The 16,349-nt window shown below is 37.8% G+C and overlaps 2 protein-coding genes across 2 annotated transcripts; both read right to left on the bottom strand.

The window, feature by feature from the left end:
• Positions 1-1,102: 1,102 nt before the first annotated feature.
• Positions 1,103-7,001, bottom strand: LOC144567977 (pyrophosphate--fructose 6-phosphate 1-phosphotransferase subunit beta-like). Its single transcript, XM_078318184.1, has 16 exons — positions 6,611-7,001; positions 6,035-6,196; positions 5,445-5,566; positions 5,293-5,346; positions 5,052-5,158; positions 4,668-4,773; positions 4,533-4,596; positions 4,149-4,237; positions 3,740-3,871; positions 2,999-3,169; positions 2,461-2,576; positions 2,234-2,345; positions 2,018-2,102; positions 1,827-1,871; positions 1,655-1,723; positions 1,103-1,375 (listed from the first exon to the last, which is right to left on the bottom strand). The coding sequence occupies exons 1-16, from the start codon at positions 6,783-6,785 to the stop codon at positions 1,296-1,298; spliced, it is 1,689 nt and encodes a 562-aa protein (XP_078174310.1). The 5' UTR covers positions 6,786-7,001; the 3' UTR covers positions 1,103-1,295.
• A 4,397-nt stretch (positions 7,002-11,398) lies between these two features.
• LOC144568100 (uncharacterized) lies at positions 11,399-14,620 on the bottom strand. The gene has a single exon (XM_078318330.1). It carries the CDS (start codon positions 14,618-14,620, stop codon positions 11,399-11,401), a length of 3,222 nt encoding a protein of 1,073 aa, XP_078174456.1.
• Positions 14,621-16,349: the final 1,729 nt, after the last annotated feature.

Below are 16,349 nucleotides of genomic sequence, written 5' to 3'. Positions count from 1 at the left end.
AAATAAGAATTAAATATGTGATTTTCTTATTCTTCACTACAAGATGTAAGAATTAAAGATAATTTCTGTAGTTGCTTCATGTTTGAATCTCCAGTTCGATATCTTACTACATTTTTTCTTTTCATATCTCTATTCGTTGCTTAAATTTTCTTTTCACTGGAATTCCAAATTTTCGTGAACGAAATGGGTAAAAAAGAACCAAACACCGATGATTAACCTGAATAAGTACAGATACAACATTGTTCGTGCAATTTGCAATTCCAAAAATAAAATAACTCTAGCGTATATCTAACCATTATGATACGTGGATTTAATACTTAAAAAAACACTATATTGTTTAAACTAAAAGAAACTAAAATTATTAATATATTTTTCTTAATTAAATTGGACATGCATTTTAAATTTACTTAATTTGAAATTTTAGTAATCATCCATTAGAAGGCCGTTTAAATTCAATGCTAAAAATTTAACAGGACCATAGAATGTTGTCGTTAGGTCATAAATAAGCGAGCAATTATGTATTACTTTATTGTACAATTATGAAATACTTCGATTTCCAATCTTCGTTTACTTTTTGGACACACAACGTAACATGGATGTAACAAACTAACAATTCAAAGGTTCAAGACAAATTTAAGATTTTAGAAATCATTACAAGGTGGTGTATTTATAATTATTATTGCAATTACTTGATCGGAATGAGGTGATAGAAGACTTAATTCAAATACAATAGAAAAGAAACAAAAAGGTATAATTTTACATTGAAATTTTGTGAACGGGTCTTAATATTCTCCAGCAAATATACAATCCGTGAGAATCGAGAAAAATAAAAATTGCCGTTGAACTAGGGTTTAAAGAAGGGGAAAGCAAATCAGAAAAGCCATAAAAACGAGAGAGTACTCAATTGTGATAAAGAAGAGAAGCTACTGCTCACTTTACGAAATAAGCACGTCTATAGGATTTAATTTTATCTTCGAAAATTCTTTACGACTACTGCGCCGTGAGATTTCAAAGAGAATTACATCGCAAGCAAAATGTAAAAGCTAGAAGTGATCGCCAAAGTTTAAACAAGGCGACAGGCACAGAGCTGGAGCTAAATAAATGAATTCACACAAACAGCTAAAAACATTTATTTATTGTCCAATAATCGCAACATACTATTACTAAAACAAACTAAAAAGAAAGAGAAAACAATCCCAAGAACAAAACTTATTCAAAGCCCCGGTTCTGCAAAACTAGGTAATTTCGTCCTTGGAAGAAAAAAAGAACATCAGTTCAGTTCAACAAGATAAGCTTTAAGCCTGAACTGCACCAAGTTCCAGTAACAACGTATGGTTCACGTCATTGGCACCTGGGCCCATAAACTGGATTGGACCTGAAACATAGCAGAAGGCAGATTTATACAGATATACAATTAATTGAGAGGATCTATACACAAACATAGAGCCTCTTTTATAGTCATCTTGAGGGGTTTCAAACATTTTCACTGATTATCGTCGCTAACATACCTGGGCTGATGTATCTGTTCATAGCAGAAGGCAGATTTATACAGATATACAATTAATTGAGAGGATCTATACACAAACACAGAGCCTCTTTTATAGTCATCTTGAGGGGTTTCAAACATTTTCACTGATTATCGTCGCTAACATACCTGGGCTGATGTATCTGTTCTTGATTGCCCATTCATCACGCATTGATGCAAACTTCTTGAATGGTGCACCTGAAACATTTTTTTTGTAGAAGGAAATAAATCAGTAAGCAGTTTTAAAATTCAAAGTGTACCAATGCCGAGAAAAATAGGAACAGTGGATATATATTCTTACCATCAAGCTCCACCATTGCCTTCTTGATCACTGGCTTGAACTTGCCTGAGGGAAAAGAACATTTAATTTAAATGATTTTTTTTAAGAAATAAAATTTGAATAAAATTAGACAGACAGGCACATTGTGCACTTGACAAACCAGAAGAAATACATCTTAAAAATGCATGAGTATGATTAATTATGGAATATACCATGCCGCCTCTCGACATCCATCAGGGAAGTCAATGCAGTACCTCCGACAGTCCACTCCTCTACAGGAGCACACAAGTTTCCAACCTATATTTGACCCAAAAACAAAAAGGTAGAAGCACCAGCATCAGGATCCATCAAATTTCTGAAAAAAAGCTTTAATTTTTTTAATCCATCAAATATATATAAGTTGCCAAGCTGGTCGTAAGTAGCAATACCGAAGAAATGAGGCCTGTCCTGCCGCAATGGAGTAGAGCACCAGCAGCATAGCCAAGAGCATAGCAGTAGCTAGCATCAAAATTAGTAGGCATGCCACATCTCCCTTCGTATCTGAATATATACACACACATATATATAAAAAAATAAACTTACCATAAGCTGCATAAGATCACATACATGTGATATATACAGAAGTACAATGATTTTATGTGTGGGACCAACTTACCCAAAAAAGTGAGACTGGCCCTTGAAATGACCAGCATACTTCCCTTCTGCCTTCCTCTTCTCCAGCTCTGTTTCTACCATGGAGATGAGCATTTTCTCCGTCTCAATTTTTGCAACCTGAAAGATAATATCAATGAATACATTAATCAGCAAAAGAAAATAATACAAATCATTAATCAATAATGTTCCTATATAATGCAAAAGTATTCAATAAGTCATTTCCAGTGTATAATTACTGCACTGAGGACAAATTCAGCAAGATCAAGTACTGGTATATGTACTAGACTCCTGACATGTCCGTGTAGACATTGCCTTGTATTCACCAGATTTTGGCTCTTTTTCCTGACAACTTCGTTTTTTTCCTTGTTCACTTACTGCTACTACTTGAGGCAAAAGTGAATTTCATCAATACCTGAATTAATTGTGTATCCACTGCATTTGACCAGAATTAGGTTAACTTAACACTGAAAAAAAGGTTACACCATAAAAATACCACAGTATATAGCAGCAATACAACAATTAATGGTTCTTATGGTTACCTGAACATTGCCATGAGGATCTCTTTCTAAGAGAAGCTGCTCCTGGATCGCCTGTGGCAAAAAGTCAAACAGCTTCTGGCACTCTGGTTGCAGTTTCTGCTTCCACACACCGGCCTCATCAACAACATCATGTGCCAAGATTTCGTTTAACTCTGAGATCAGTGTTTGCACCTATAAAAATAATACTAAACAGATATAAATGTAGTTCGAAATCATGTTCATTAAAATCAAATCAAAGCCAAGTTCAATCCGACCTGCTCATAAATAAACAATTACTAAATGGATGAATACTCCTACCATGCAAACAATATCACATTATTTACATGAAAAAAAAAACAAGAGATATCTAACATGCCCCTTCTGTAGCAAAACTAACCTTAGTTTCTCCAGGAACAAATAGTAAACAGGATAAGCAATTTGAAAATATTTTGTTTTTTCACAGGACATGCATCTTTTGCAGCACTTAACATATTTTGACATTTTACTGGTCATGCCTGAAATTAATCATAATTAAAGGAAAAAATGGGAACAGACATTCTAACATTCTATTTTGACATTTTACTGGTCATGCCTGAAATTAATCATTATTAAAAAAAAAAAAGGGAAAAGACATTCACCAAAATTGCGAACCCAATCTTTTCATGGATTTAGGCTTATAGTGAAAGAAACCCCACAAAGCTCAAGTAATTTTAGTTTTACATAAGAAAGACATAATACCATCAGCATCATTTATAAATTTACCTCTGGAATAAAGTCAATTAGACCTTCTGGTATAAGAATAACACCGTAGTTGTAGCCGAGCTCTGCACGCTTGCAGATGATGTCAGTTATGTAGTCTGTCACATTTTTAAGTGTTTGTTTCTTGGTAGCCACCTGTAACACGATCAAAATTCACCTTGGTTGAGAAATTAAGGCATAGTACTTTGGATACAGATTGCAAATAAGGAAATAATAAACGACCAAAAAATAGATTTGACAACAATATGGCCTGTCATACACCAAGAACATGACAAATGGAGCACAAAATTCCTTCCATTTTAAACCACTTTAATAAGGGAAAAGTGTATTAATACCTAAGACATATGTTGCAATAGTCCAATTATCTGCAATAGATGCAGAAAAACAAAAAAAGATCATTAGGGAAGAGTACCTCTTCACCGATGATAGCAATATTTGGATGTGTCTGTAGGGCACACTCAAGTGTAATGTGAGAAGCTGCACGTCCCATGAGCCTTACAACTGCATATAGATGTGACGTTAGGGTCACCTTAGGCAAATACTAGATAGAAACCATATATCAACTAGATCCTAAACCTGGTCTTCGCACTTAACTTTAAGTGTAATTTCCATCAAGTACAAAAGTGAACTTATTAAATAATTCAATATTCGAAAGTACGTGTGATATGGCTTGGATTACTTTGTCAAACATCATCAGATAGGTAGAGATGGTATATTTGTCCACAATAGTATAAAACATAGAATTGTAAATAACTACAATTTTAATTCTAATTTTAATATTGTATAGGTAACTTACAATGGTAATACTTCCCGGTCGATCGTGCATCCACCATCACATTTCCAATCATCTCTGAAAATATCTGGAAAAAGTATTTGTACGCATTAAAATCCCAAATTTTAACTAGGGACAATATGCACACATATATAGTACCTTGCAAGCAGTGTCAAATCCAAAACTTGCAGGAACTTCTTTGCATTTTAGATCCCCATCGATTGTCTTCGGGCACCCAATTACACGGGTCTTCATGTTCTTTGACCTATCAATAGAAGAGATATATTGAAAGGTTCAGCAACTTACATATGCTACCCAATTTTCTACTCGATACATGGCTTCAGAATTTTGTAACTCATTAATTTGTTACAGATAAACATCAAAAAGAGAACTCAACCACAGTCACTTTACTACTCTTCTTATTCTTATACCTTTTACGTTTTTGAAATTATTTTTAAAATCTATGCCGCCACTATTGCAATGGTATTTAGATCCTAATAAATTATAAGCAATATTACAGCCATAGGCAGTCAGGAATTCTACCTGCAGTACTCAGCAAGAAGACATGCATTTGTATTTGAGTCATCTCCACCAATAACAACAAGCCCGTCAAGATCAAGCTTCACTGCTGTCTCTTCAGCTTCCTTAAACTGAATCAACGAGGTAAGCAATAGTGATTTTTATGAACATAAAACAATAAGGTCTCTTTTCTGGTTCCCCAAACAGTAACAACGTGAAATATTAAAAAATGTTAACAGACGCATGCATCAAGTACAACATGTACCTGCTGAGGTGTTTCGATTTTGTCCCTTCCGCTACAAATCATATCGAAACCACCCTGTTACAAAGAATTATTAGAAAATAGAAGACTCATTTAGAACCGAAATTAAATCACAAAATCAGAACACAGCTCAAATAGATTGCTAACTTGGTTACCTGATTCCTGAACGGGTACACAAACTCTGGAGTCAATTCAACATACTTGCACTTCATAATTCCAGCAGGACCTCCCTTGAATCCGTATACAGTGCTTCCCTTTGCCTTCTGTTGCAAATAATCTGCCATTACACTCAACCAAAATAAACAACTCGCATAACTAAGCAACACAAGAAATAAAAACTGTAGCATTTCTAGAACAGAGGGAAGGTTAACCTACCTAGCAGAATGTGTACTTAACAGGTATGAGAAGTTACAGGTAACAGTAAGGTAATTCAGAAAAATGCTAAGATAATAACTAAATCTTAGGTAGTGGTAGCCGCCTATCTAGAGCATAAACCAAAATTAGCATACTGAAATTGTATACCATTTTGATCAAGCACACTTCTACTAAATTAATCAACTTCTATCATGTTTTAACTTTTTTAATTTTACCAGGGATTATTTGGTAGTTTTTGCACAAATCAAGATGGGTTATATTGAGGCTGGGTTGGGATGTGATTAATCCATCTTTTGGAAACTGATACTATATTATGACTATACTGCACCACAAAGGATTGTGTTGATCACATTAAGATGAAAAGGCTCACCAAAGATTCCAGCGATCACATTGTGTCCTCCTGGTGCCTGGCCTCCAGAAAGCACAACACCGATCTTGAGGGGGCCACTCGGAGCTGCAGAGCTGTCACTGGCCGGCACAAGCTTGGCTGATGGCTGTCCAAACAGGTGGGGGAAGAGCTTTGCTATCTCATCTGCAAAGAGAAGAGAAAATAAAAAAATAAAAATAAAAAAGTGAAGACTTGCTGTTATCACACGTAATAACCAGTCCAAAATTCAGATTCAAAACCACAGATAAGAGGTCTGTTTTATTAGGATATGGATCTGGTTAATTGACAAATTTAATAGACTGAGAAGTGAGAACCCTGGTGAATTAGAATTCGACAATAATCTTAGATTTTTTTTAAGGATTAGAATCCTGAATGAAGTCTTTAGCTAGCTCGGTTAAAACCTAGTAGCCAAGCTGAAAAATTAAACGAAGAAATCAGCACCATGGAGATAAACTCCAGCTTAAGACCTCACTAATCAGCAGTTACAAATCCGATCTACCGACCTAGAGATAGATAGAGAGAGAGAGAGAGATTCAGATCCGGATTTGAGTTGCATACCGGGGTTTCCAGCGGCGGAGCTGGGAGGTCCGTCGGTCATGGCATATGGGGCTCTGAGGACGGAGGGGAGGGGAAGAGTGTGGTTCAGACGACTCGTCTGGACCTCGCTGTACACCGACATGACGCGAGTGGTCGCCGGATCCTTGGCACCGCCGTTCGCCACAGCCGTCGCCATTGGGGAAGGAACTTTACTTTTAGATCGGGGTTATGTTCTGAGAAAAAAGAAAAGAAAAGAGAGTAGCTGAGTAGATCAGTGTAACCTTGTGTTGTGCTGCGTGTCTTGCCTTTAATTGAATCAAGTAACAATACAACGGGAGTTGCCCCAGGGTTTTACGCTTTGCTTGCGCTCCTTTTTAGCCAAAAATGGACAGTACTGTTTCCCGAAATTTTTATTAATAGAAAAAATATTAATTAAATATCGAGATTAGATGAAGGTTTTGAATTTTTTTTAGAAATAGAAAAAACGGGATAAGGAATTACGGTCAAGGGCCGTTACGGTTTATCACGGCCAGATTTAGATCTTAATTATCTAACTAAACCGTTAATTATCTAATAACTGAACCGGACGGACAAAAAACCGAAAAAACCCTGTCCGTTATGGGGTAAAACGGCCTATGTCCATGATGCGCCATAACGGCCAGAGAAAACAATTAAAACCAGGCCGTGATGGGCCATCACCGACAGGTCCCACCCGTTAAAAAAAACGCTCCCTTTCACCCGTCGTTTCCTCTCTTTAGCGTTTTCGGCCTGGTTTTTAATTGTTTTCTCTGGCCGTTATGGCGCATCATGGACATAGGCCGTTTTACCCCATAACGGATAGGGTTTTTTCGGTTTTTTGTCCGTCCGGTTCAGTTAGATAATTAAGGTCTAAATCTGGCCGTGATAAACCGTAACGGCCCGTGGCCGTAATTCCTCTAATTTCGATATTTAATTAATATTTTTTTCTATTAATAAAAATTTTGGCACTGTTTCTAGTTATTTTTCCCCGCAATTTTTATTCATAGGAAAAGAAAAAAAAAATATATATATATATATATATATTAAAAATGAGAACGGTTGCGGAAAAATTTCAAAAACAGGAATGCAGGATTGATCCATGGCATCCGCATGCCAAACTTTAATTCTACAGGAAAAAAAACAAAACAAAACAATTAATATGGGACGCCATGGGCTTATGGCGTCTCACTTTTTTTTTGTTGGTTGGAATGGCTTATGGCGTCCCACTATAATATATATATATTTTTTTAAGATTTGAAGAGGGATATGCCATGGCATCCCACTATAATATATATTTTTTTTTTCAGAGCTGAGGTTTGGCATGGCGTCCCGCAGGGACGCCATCGGCCGATCCTGCCTTCCTGTTTTTGAAATTTTTTCGCAACCATTCTCATTTTTGATATTTTTTTATTTTTGTATTTCCTATAAATAAAAATTGCGGCATTTTTCCTCCCAAAATTTATTTTAGTTACCATCTTAATATTTCAAAATTCCGATCCTACCATCGATATCCGGAATTTTTTTAAAATATTACCCAATACCATCGATATTCGGAAAATTAAAAATTTACTACCCACACATCTTTTGAGGTGTGCATAATAATTATACTAATACTTAAAAAGAAGTTAGTTGTTGTCCGTATTAAATTGAAGGGTATCACTAAATTTTGTCTTTTGTTACGAATCGATCACTCAATTTGATTTGTCTCTTGTTATATTTTGCAAAACTGCTATATTTGTTGACTGCAATCAGCTATATTTTGAACTTTATATTTTGTGGACATCTTTTTTTTGTTATTGTTTAGTGGTCTCTTTTACTTAGAAGACAAGGGGCGCTGTTGGATCATATCTAATAGGCTACCAACATTGGGTATTTGTAATCTAAGTTTATGCAATGAAATAAGCTTAATAGTCTTAAATTTGATTTGTCTCAATTAAGTCACTTAATTTTTTATTTGTTCCAATCAAGTCACTCTATGATTTTTTCATCCAAAATGCTAATGGAATATTCTCATTTCGTTAGTATTTTTGAACAAAATATGCTTATTCCGTAAGTATTTTGGATGGAATGAGCATATTCCGTTAACATTTTGGATGGAATGGGCATATTATGTCAGGATATGTTTGGACTTTGGATATGTCAAGAATAGAGGCTATTATAGAACAACGGCTATTCGGAATAACAATGTGCATCCAAACAACATTTTTGTTATTCGGAATAGTTAGAATAGCTGATATTCTCTATTCCTTGTAAATTTTGAAATAGCTACTATTCGAAAATGTGAAGAGAGGGAAAAATGATTATTTCTCGGATTTTCGTCAACACATTCCCGAAATTACAAAATTGACACTACTTTATGTTATTTCTCTATTGTGAGTTTGTGACAATTCGTTTAAGACCCCATTTGCCTATATTTCATCTTAATTAACACCTTGTTAACACTGTTATTTATCGGTTACAACTATTCACTATTTCAAATGTACAATCCAAACAACATTTTTACTAATCCGAATAGCACCATTTTCACACTAATCTAAAAATCACTATTTTTTCTCTATTCTTATTCACTATTCTCAAATTTCGCTATTCTAGCTATTCTAGCTCTCATCCAAATATACCCTTAGTATTTTGGATATAAAGGTTATAGAGTGGTTTAATTGGGACAAAAAAAAAGTTCAGTGACTTAATTGAGATAAATCAAATTTGAGTGATTAATTCGTGACAAAGAACAAAGTTTAATGAGCTCCAATAAAATTTATAATTTAGTAAAAATTATTTTGGTGTGACCCACTAAAAAAATAGTTTATTGTTTTGATCCAATTGATTAGATTGCTTTGACGGGATCCACATTATTTGTTCAATTATTTTAGCTAAAGTGTCATTTTAGTGGGATCGTTAAAAATAGTTATTTAATTGAAATCATATGGTTATTTAATTGAAATTGATTGTAAAGTCATGTGCAATTTGAAGATGCACATAACTTGTAGTACGCAGTTACGAGGTGCACATGATTTCCAAATCATGCACAGTTCAAAGTGCAGTTTGAAGATACATATAACTTGCAGTGCACAGTTATGAGGTACACATGATTTCCAAATCATGCACAGTTCAAAGCTATGTAAGTGATAAATTTTTAATTTTTCAAATATCAATAACAAAGTTAGAATTTTTAAATATTAAGATGGTAACTAAAAAAATTCTATTTTTCCTCACTAGTTACCGTCTCTATTTTATTCAACATATATATGCTAATGCTTTCAATATTTAGTCTAAATTGAATTTACTAAGAACATGTTCGAGAACCCATACATTAATGATAATTAAAGGAAGTGAAGGGAGATGAGAAAACTAGTGACTTACATCTCCTTTACACTCTAGTTTAAAGGTTACATAATCACTGAGTTTTTCTTTAGTTTTTCAACTCAATTCACCTTTGTTAAAAAAATGATTAAAAGGCCAAAGTCCACTTTCCATTAAAAGAAAACATAGTTACTTACAACCTTGAGTTCAAAATACCTAATCAAAACAAACTCAACCCAAAAGAGCATATCCACATAACGTAAGGATAATGCCTGGATACCACCACAAGTCGTTAAAGCAGAACAACAAAGATACTTGGTCAAGACCTACTACTAGCATGAGACAGTAGCCTAACAAATTCACACAAACAAGTTTATGACTAATCCACACAATGGGACTGAGGTTAATATGAGTAAACACAAAATTTTGGCTTTGCAGCCTTAGACCATCTTCTAACACTATTCTTCATAAGGCACAATTTGCATTCCAAAACCATCTCCTCCAGTGCTATCAAAAGCAGTGTTATTGGGTGCCAACTTGTCAATGGGAGGACATCCAAATCATCTGGAAGCCACAAGGCCATGAATAATGCAACAGCTGGTTTCACTTTACCTGACCAATAATGTACAAGAGAAATAATTAATAAAATGATCTGTGTACCCGATTTTTTCGAAAACATATATCATTTCTATATTTTCACAAAGTCCAACAGACTGCACTGAATACCAAAAGGAAAGTTGTTTTGTGTTGGTGGGGGAGTTGTTGTGCAAACTGAATGATGTCCATAAACTTAGTCCAATTAATGCTGACATTTTGACATGATCCCAAATAGAACCAGATTTGCTTGGTAAACTGACAGGTAACAAAAAGATAATTTATGGATTCAGGTTGGTGACAAAATTGACATTTGGCATCTCCTACCCACCCTTTCTTTTTGAGGTTATCAGTAGTTAAAATCCTATTTTTTGAGTAAGCCACATAAAAATCATAATCTTAACAGGTATAGGTATGATCCACCACGGCATTGCATGTATTGGCATGATTTCTCTAAAATTAAGGATTTTATAAATGGATCTAACTGAGAAGTTGCCATTGTTTTTCCATCTCCAACTAACCTTCTCCCCCCCTCCGGTCACCTCTAATTTTTGTGGTTCTAAAGCAAGTAATCGGCTACGGTCAGATCCGGTCATGTCTCACCTCACTTTTGCCCACTTTTCCTCCCTTCGCATACTCTTTCAGAGCAGACTCTAAAAGCAGTTTAGTTTTTGGTAGACAAATTGGAGTATGTATATTTTTTTTTTTTTTGATAGAAACCCGTAGGTATATTTATTGAAGCATAAAAGGTTGGTACAATGTATCAGTATAGTATTACATAATCAGTCCCTTTACGAGAGTGTACCAGAAGTAAATTTAAAGAGAAAATTGAAATTGCTTACTGAATCTAAAAATTGAGAAAGTAAACTAATCCTAAAAAGCAAAGTAAATGATTACTTAACCAAGACTAAAAAACTGAGGAAGTAAAAACATTTCAATTCCTAATTGCCTAACGAGGTCAATGCCATTTTCTCTTGTGCTGCTCTGAGCAGTTGTTCTTGCTGCATTAGCCAAGATGTGAGGTTGTGACATTCTTTCCCTCCCTGCATGGTGCAGTTGTGTATAGTGCTGCACCTCTTTCCAGCCCTCTATGCATTCTTCTACTGTGGTCCCCGCTTTCCATGACGGTAAGGATTCCATTGATTGATTGTTAATCACATCCACCAAGGTTTTACAATCTGAAAAAATTACCCATCTGACAGTGGTTGGGGAAGCTATTATGTGTTTGACTGCCTGTAGTAGAGCGTGAGCCTCTGCATGGAAAGGGTCGTGAGCAGTCATGTAGGTGTATTGAGCCTCTTGCAGCCTTCCCCCTCCATCAAAGCACATAACTCCTGTCCCTGTCTTTTTCGAGGTCTCCCATGAGGCATCGACTAGAATCGTTCTCGTACCAGATGGAATCAGAATTGGTATTACCTGAGGTGGCCCTGTGGTCTGACATGGCGGATGTATTGGTGGAGTCAACGCACGTGCTTGTTTAATGATTATCTGTGGTGGAATTTTCTTACCAGCAAAAATCTCACTATTTCTGGCCTTCCAAATTTCCCATAGCATGTTGCAAAATGAGATTATTTGATCTTCATCTAACACTTGTGTGATCATCAACAGTGTTTTTGAGAAGTCAAGTGGCAATTGCTCGACCCTTAGCGGAAAGGTTGAGGAATGCCAGGTTGCCCTTGCCCCAGGACAGAAAAAGAGAAGGTGCATGAGAAATTCATTCTCCATGTGGCAGCGTGAGCAAACCGGATCCACCCTTCTGATTCTTGTATGCAACATAGCTGTTGTGGGTAGGCCTCCATGGATTGCTCTCCACAGGAACGTCCTTACTCGAGGTAGCACTCCCTTCCATTCCCAAATTTTCTGGAGCATCTGCTTTGTTTCTGCATTATACACCGGCAATGGCATGTGAGATTTTAACATCTCATATCCCATCTTGGCAGTGTAGACACCTGTTTTACTCGGTAGCCAAATGAGTTTATCTTTCAATAAAGAGTGATTCGAAGGTACCTGCATAACCTGCAAAACAACTTGTGTTAATCTGTCTCCCATTATTTCAGTTACCTTCCGCGGGTCCCACCCAGTTGTGTTCCTGCAGACTAGAGAAGCCACTGTGGCATCTCTCTGCTGGTGTGTTAACACCCTTGTCAGTTCCCATCCTTCGTACCAAGGTTGGTTGAGTGCCGGAATACCAGTACCATCCGCTATGCTCCACAGTATTTGATCTTTGAAATAATCTTTCAGATTTTGTACCGTTTTCCAGAGGCGACTACAACCTGTTTTGTTCTTCACTGCCCAAAAACCACCCCTCGAATAGTACTTGGCCTTCATGACCTTGACCCATAGTCGGTCTTGGTCTTCTGCCAGGTGCCATACCACTTTGAGGAGCAAGGACTTGTTAAACAATTCTAAGTCACGAATCCCCAACCCCCCTTCCTCTGTACTGCAGCAAATCTTATGCCAAGCAATCGGTACCAGGTACCGTTCCCCATCAACCTTACCCCACAGAAAATCTCTGATCAGTCTAGTAATTGTATCAATTGTTCTCCTTGGTAGTTGAGCGATGGACATGAAGTAGACTGGGAGTGAAATCAAGACGGACTTAATGAGAGCCAATCTTCCCGCGTATGACAACATATTCAATTTCCACCCTGCTAGTCTTCCATTAAATCTGCTCACCAGCATATCATGTGTCATATCTAGCTGATTTGTGTTTTGTGCAACATAGACCCCTAAGTACTTCTCGCTTTCCCCTGCTGGTGCGGCCCTAAGCACTGATCTGATTCTCTCTCTACACTCCTCATCACACTTCACACTGAACCAGATCATTGATTTATCAGGGTTAATAGATAGGCCCGTATACTCCGCAAACTCATCCAGTACCGCTTTGAATGCCTTAGCCTCAGCCTCACTTGCTAATCCCATTAACACCAGGTCATCTGCATACATGGAGTGAGTTATAACCGGAGCCGTACTAGCCAGTTTAATTCCCCTAATTGATCCATTAATCTGCGCCAGCTGCAAACTTTTCGTCAAAAATTCAGTAACCAGAATGAACAAGTACGGGGAGAGAGGGCATCCCTGCCTCAATCCTCTATTTGGTTTTAGGAAACCATCTTTTTGACCGTTTATCATTATCGTCACTCTTCCTGCCTCGAGGCAGTATTTGACCAGTTTAATAAGGTTATTAGGGAAGTTAACCGCTCGCATTGCTGCATAGATAAATTCCCACTGAACGGTATCAAAAGCTTTATTCACATCAGCTTTCAACATGAATGACTCCTTCTTATAACCGGCTGAATTAAAGGAATGAATGATCTCTCTTGCTAGTATGGTGTTATCTGTGATATTGCGTCCTTTGAGGAAAGCAGTTTGCTCGGTTGAGATCAGTTTTCGCATATGGGGTTGCAATCTCTGGGCTACAATCTTCATCAACAATCTGTAGGTTATATTCCCAACAGTGATGGGTCTATAATCCTTTGGTTTTTCTGCATCTTCAGTTTTAGGAATTAGGGTGATGTAACTGGGCAGCCACTCGTCCGGGACCTTTGCTTCTCTGAAAGCCCGGCCTATTGTCACTGTTAAATCCTCTTTAAAGATTTTCCAGTGGGTTTGTAACAATCGCGCACTAATCCCGTCTGGGCCGGGTGATTTGTCCGGGCCCATATTGTCCAGTACCATTTTTATTTCTCTTTCTAAAGGGGCTGTAATGAGAGATTGATGAGCTGAGTCAGGAATTTGTGGGAAAGCTAAAGATTGGAACTTATAAAAGTAGGCTTTTGGGTCAAGGGTCTGCGGATCTTGCACAGGACAATAAATGTTCTTAAAATAAGAAACAAAGGCTTGCCTTATCTGTGCTTGACCCGTTATTACCATTTCTTCATCAATTCGGACATGCCTGATTGTGTTAATCCGTCTTCTGTGTGAAGCTGCTGCTTGAAAGAAAGCAGTATTTCTATCTCCCTCTGCATGCCAGAGGATCTTTGCTCGTTGACGCCAGTAAAGAGCTAGATCCTCCTCTGCTTTGTGAAATTTTTGTAACAGGTTATCCTCTAGTGTGGGGTTTTGTTGGGATGGATGAAGTGACTGGTGAGTTAATATGGCTTGCTGGAGGGTTCTCATTTGGTTTTGAGGAGTTGGAGTGTTTTTTGCCCAAGCCTGTATACCCCTTTTCATTTGAGTTATTTTTTCGTCCCAAGTAATATTTGTATCCTGACTCCAAGTTGTTTTACAAACTGTCTCAAACTCATCAGAGGTAAACCACCATCTTTCAGTTCGGAACTGGGGTTTAGGTATAGGTTGGCTTTGTGTTCTTAACAGGATTGGGGCGTGATCACTGTGTATGCGAGGGAGGTGGTTAACGTATGCATGGCTGAAGGTTTGTGACCAAGTCTGAGTTACCAGAACTCTGTCTAATCTAGCAAAGATGGGTGTGGAGGTGTGCTGATTGTTGGTTCATGTAAAGGCAGGTCCTTTGAACCCTAGGTCCACAAGGCCTGTGTCAAAAAGAAAGCGTCTAAATTGTGTTGTGTTGCTGTTCAATCTAGAGCTTCCACCGTACTTTTCCTGCAAGCTTAAAACTGAATTAAAATCACCCATTAAACAACATCTGTTTTCCGTACGAACAATCTGTTTTATTTCTTGCCACAGTGCACTGTTATGCGAATGGTGCGGGTCCCCGTAGACGCATATGAGCGTCCAGGGAGGTTGGTCACTTGGTATGATTCTTGCTTGAATAAAAAATTTATTTTTTTGGATTATTTGGAGGTTGGTATCATTGCCCCAGAGGAGCCATAGTCCACCCGAGCGCCCCACTGAGGGCACACAGGTAGAGTTGTCAAGAGGAAGGTTTTGGAGGTAAGAAGAAGATTTGTTGTAGGATCTTTTGGTTTCAATTATGAAGGCTATCTCTGCCTTCGTGGACCGGAGGAGATTTATAAGGAATTCTTGTTTCCGGGGCCCTCCGGCACCACGGATATTCCAGGTCAAAAGATTCATAATTGATCCGGAGGCGGCACCTGGGTCGCCTCCATGACACGCTTCTTCCTTGCATGGGAAGTCTCTCGTGCCTCAATGGAATTCACAAACTGTCTTACTTTTGGGTTGGCTGATGAAGTAGTGGCTTGGTGGTTTTGTTGTGATTTTGGGCTTTGGTCCTGCCCATTTACTGCTACAGCCCATACCTGCTGATTTGCATAATTTAGGTCCATGCCCATAGGGTGAGATGGCTGGTAAGGTGAGTTGTCCGTTGGTTGATGTGGGATGTGGGTTGTGGTATGCTGGGGATCAGGTTGGGTAGGGTGTTGTTGCTGCTCGGGCTGTGGAATGGTGTTGTTGGTGCTATTTTGTGGTTGGTTAGGCTGATACGTGATGGTATCCTGGTTTGGGACTAGTGTGGAGTCATTAATCCATTTGCCCACTCGCAAGTCTGTAATGCCCCTCATATCAGCTCTGTTGCTGTAGCGTGGATCAGTACAGAGACTCTCCATTCGAATTTTATCCGGGCAATCCATGTGGTCATGCCCTATCCTAGAACAGTATAGACAAATTTTGGACAGTCTTTCATATACTAAGAAGACCGGAAAGTCACCTATTATTGGGTGGGTTGCACCTGTCGTGTCATTGAGGGGTTTATCAATAGGTAAGTGAAGTTTTACTTTGTAGTGCTTGTTTCCTCCCACAAAAGTTTCACTTACCTGTGATAGTGTCGGGGCAACATTCTGTGCTATTATTTGTATACCCTCCTTGGACACAATCCGATGCGGTATGCGATGCATCTGCGTCCACATTTCTATGTGAGTAACCTTGGGGTTGATGAGATCTGACTGTTCTCTTACCCTTCGGAGCGCCA

The sequence above is a fragment of the Carex rostrata genome, chromosome 17 (assembly GCF_964058835.1).
Source record: "Carex rostrata chromosome 17, lpCarRost1.2, whole genome shotgun sequence".
NCBI classification, from domain to species: Eukaryota; Viridiplantae; Streptophyta; class Magnoliopsida; order Poales; family Cyperaceae; genus Carex; species Carex rostrata.
This window is presented reverse-complemented; position numbering and strand designations above follow the sequence as displayed.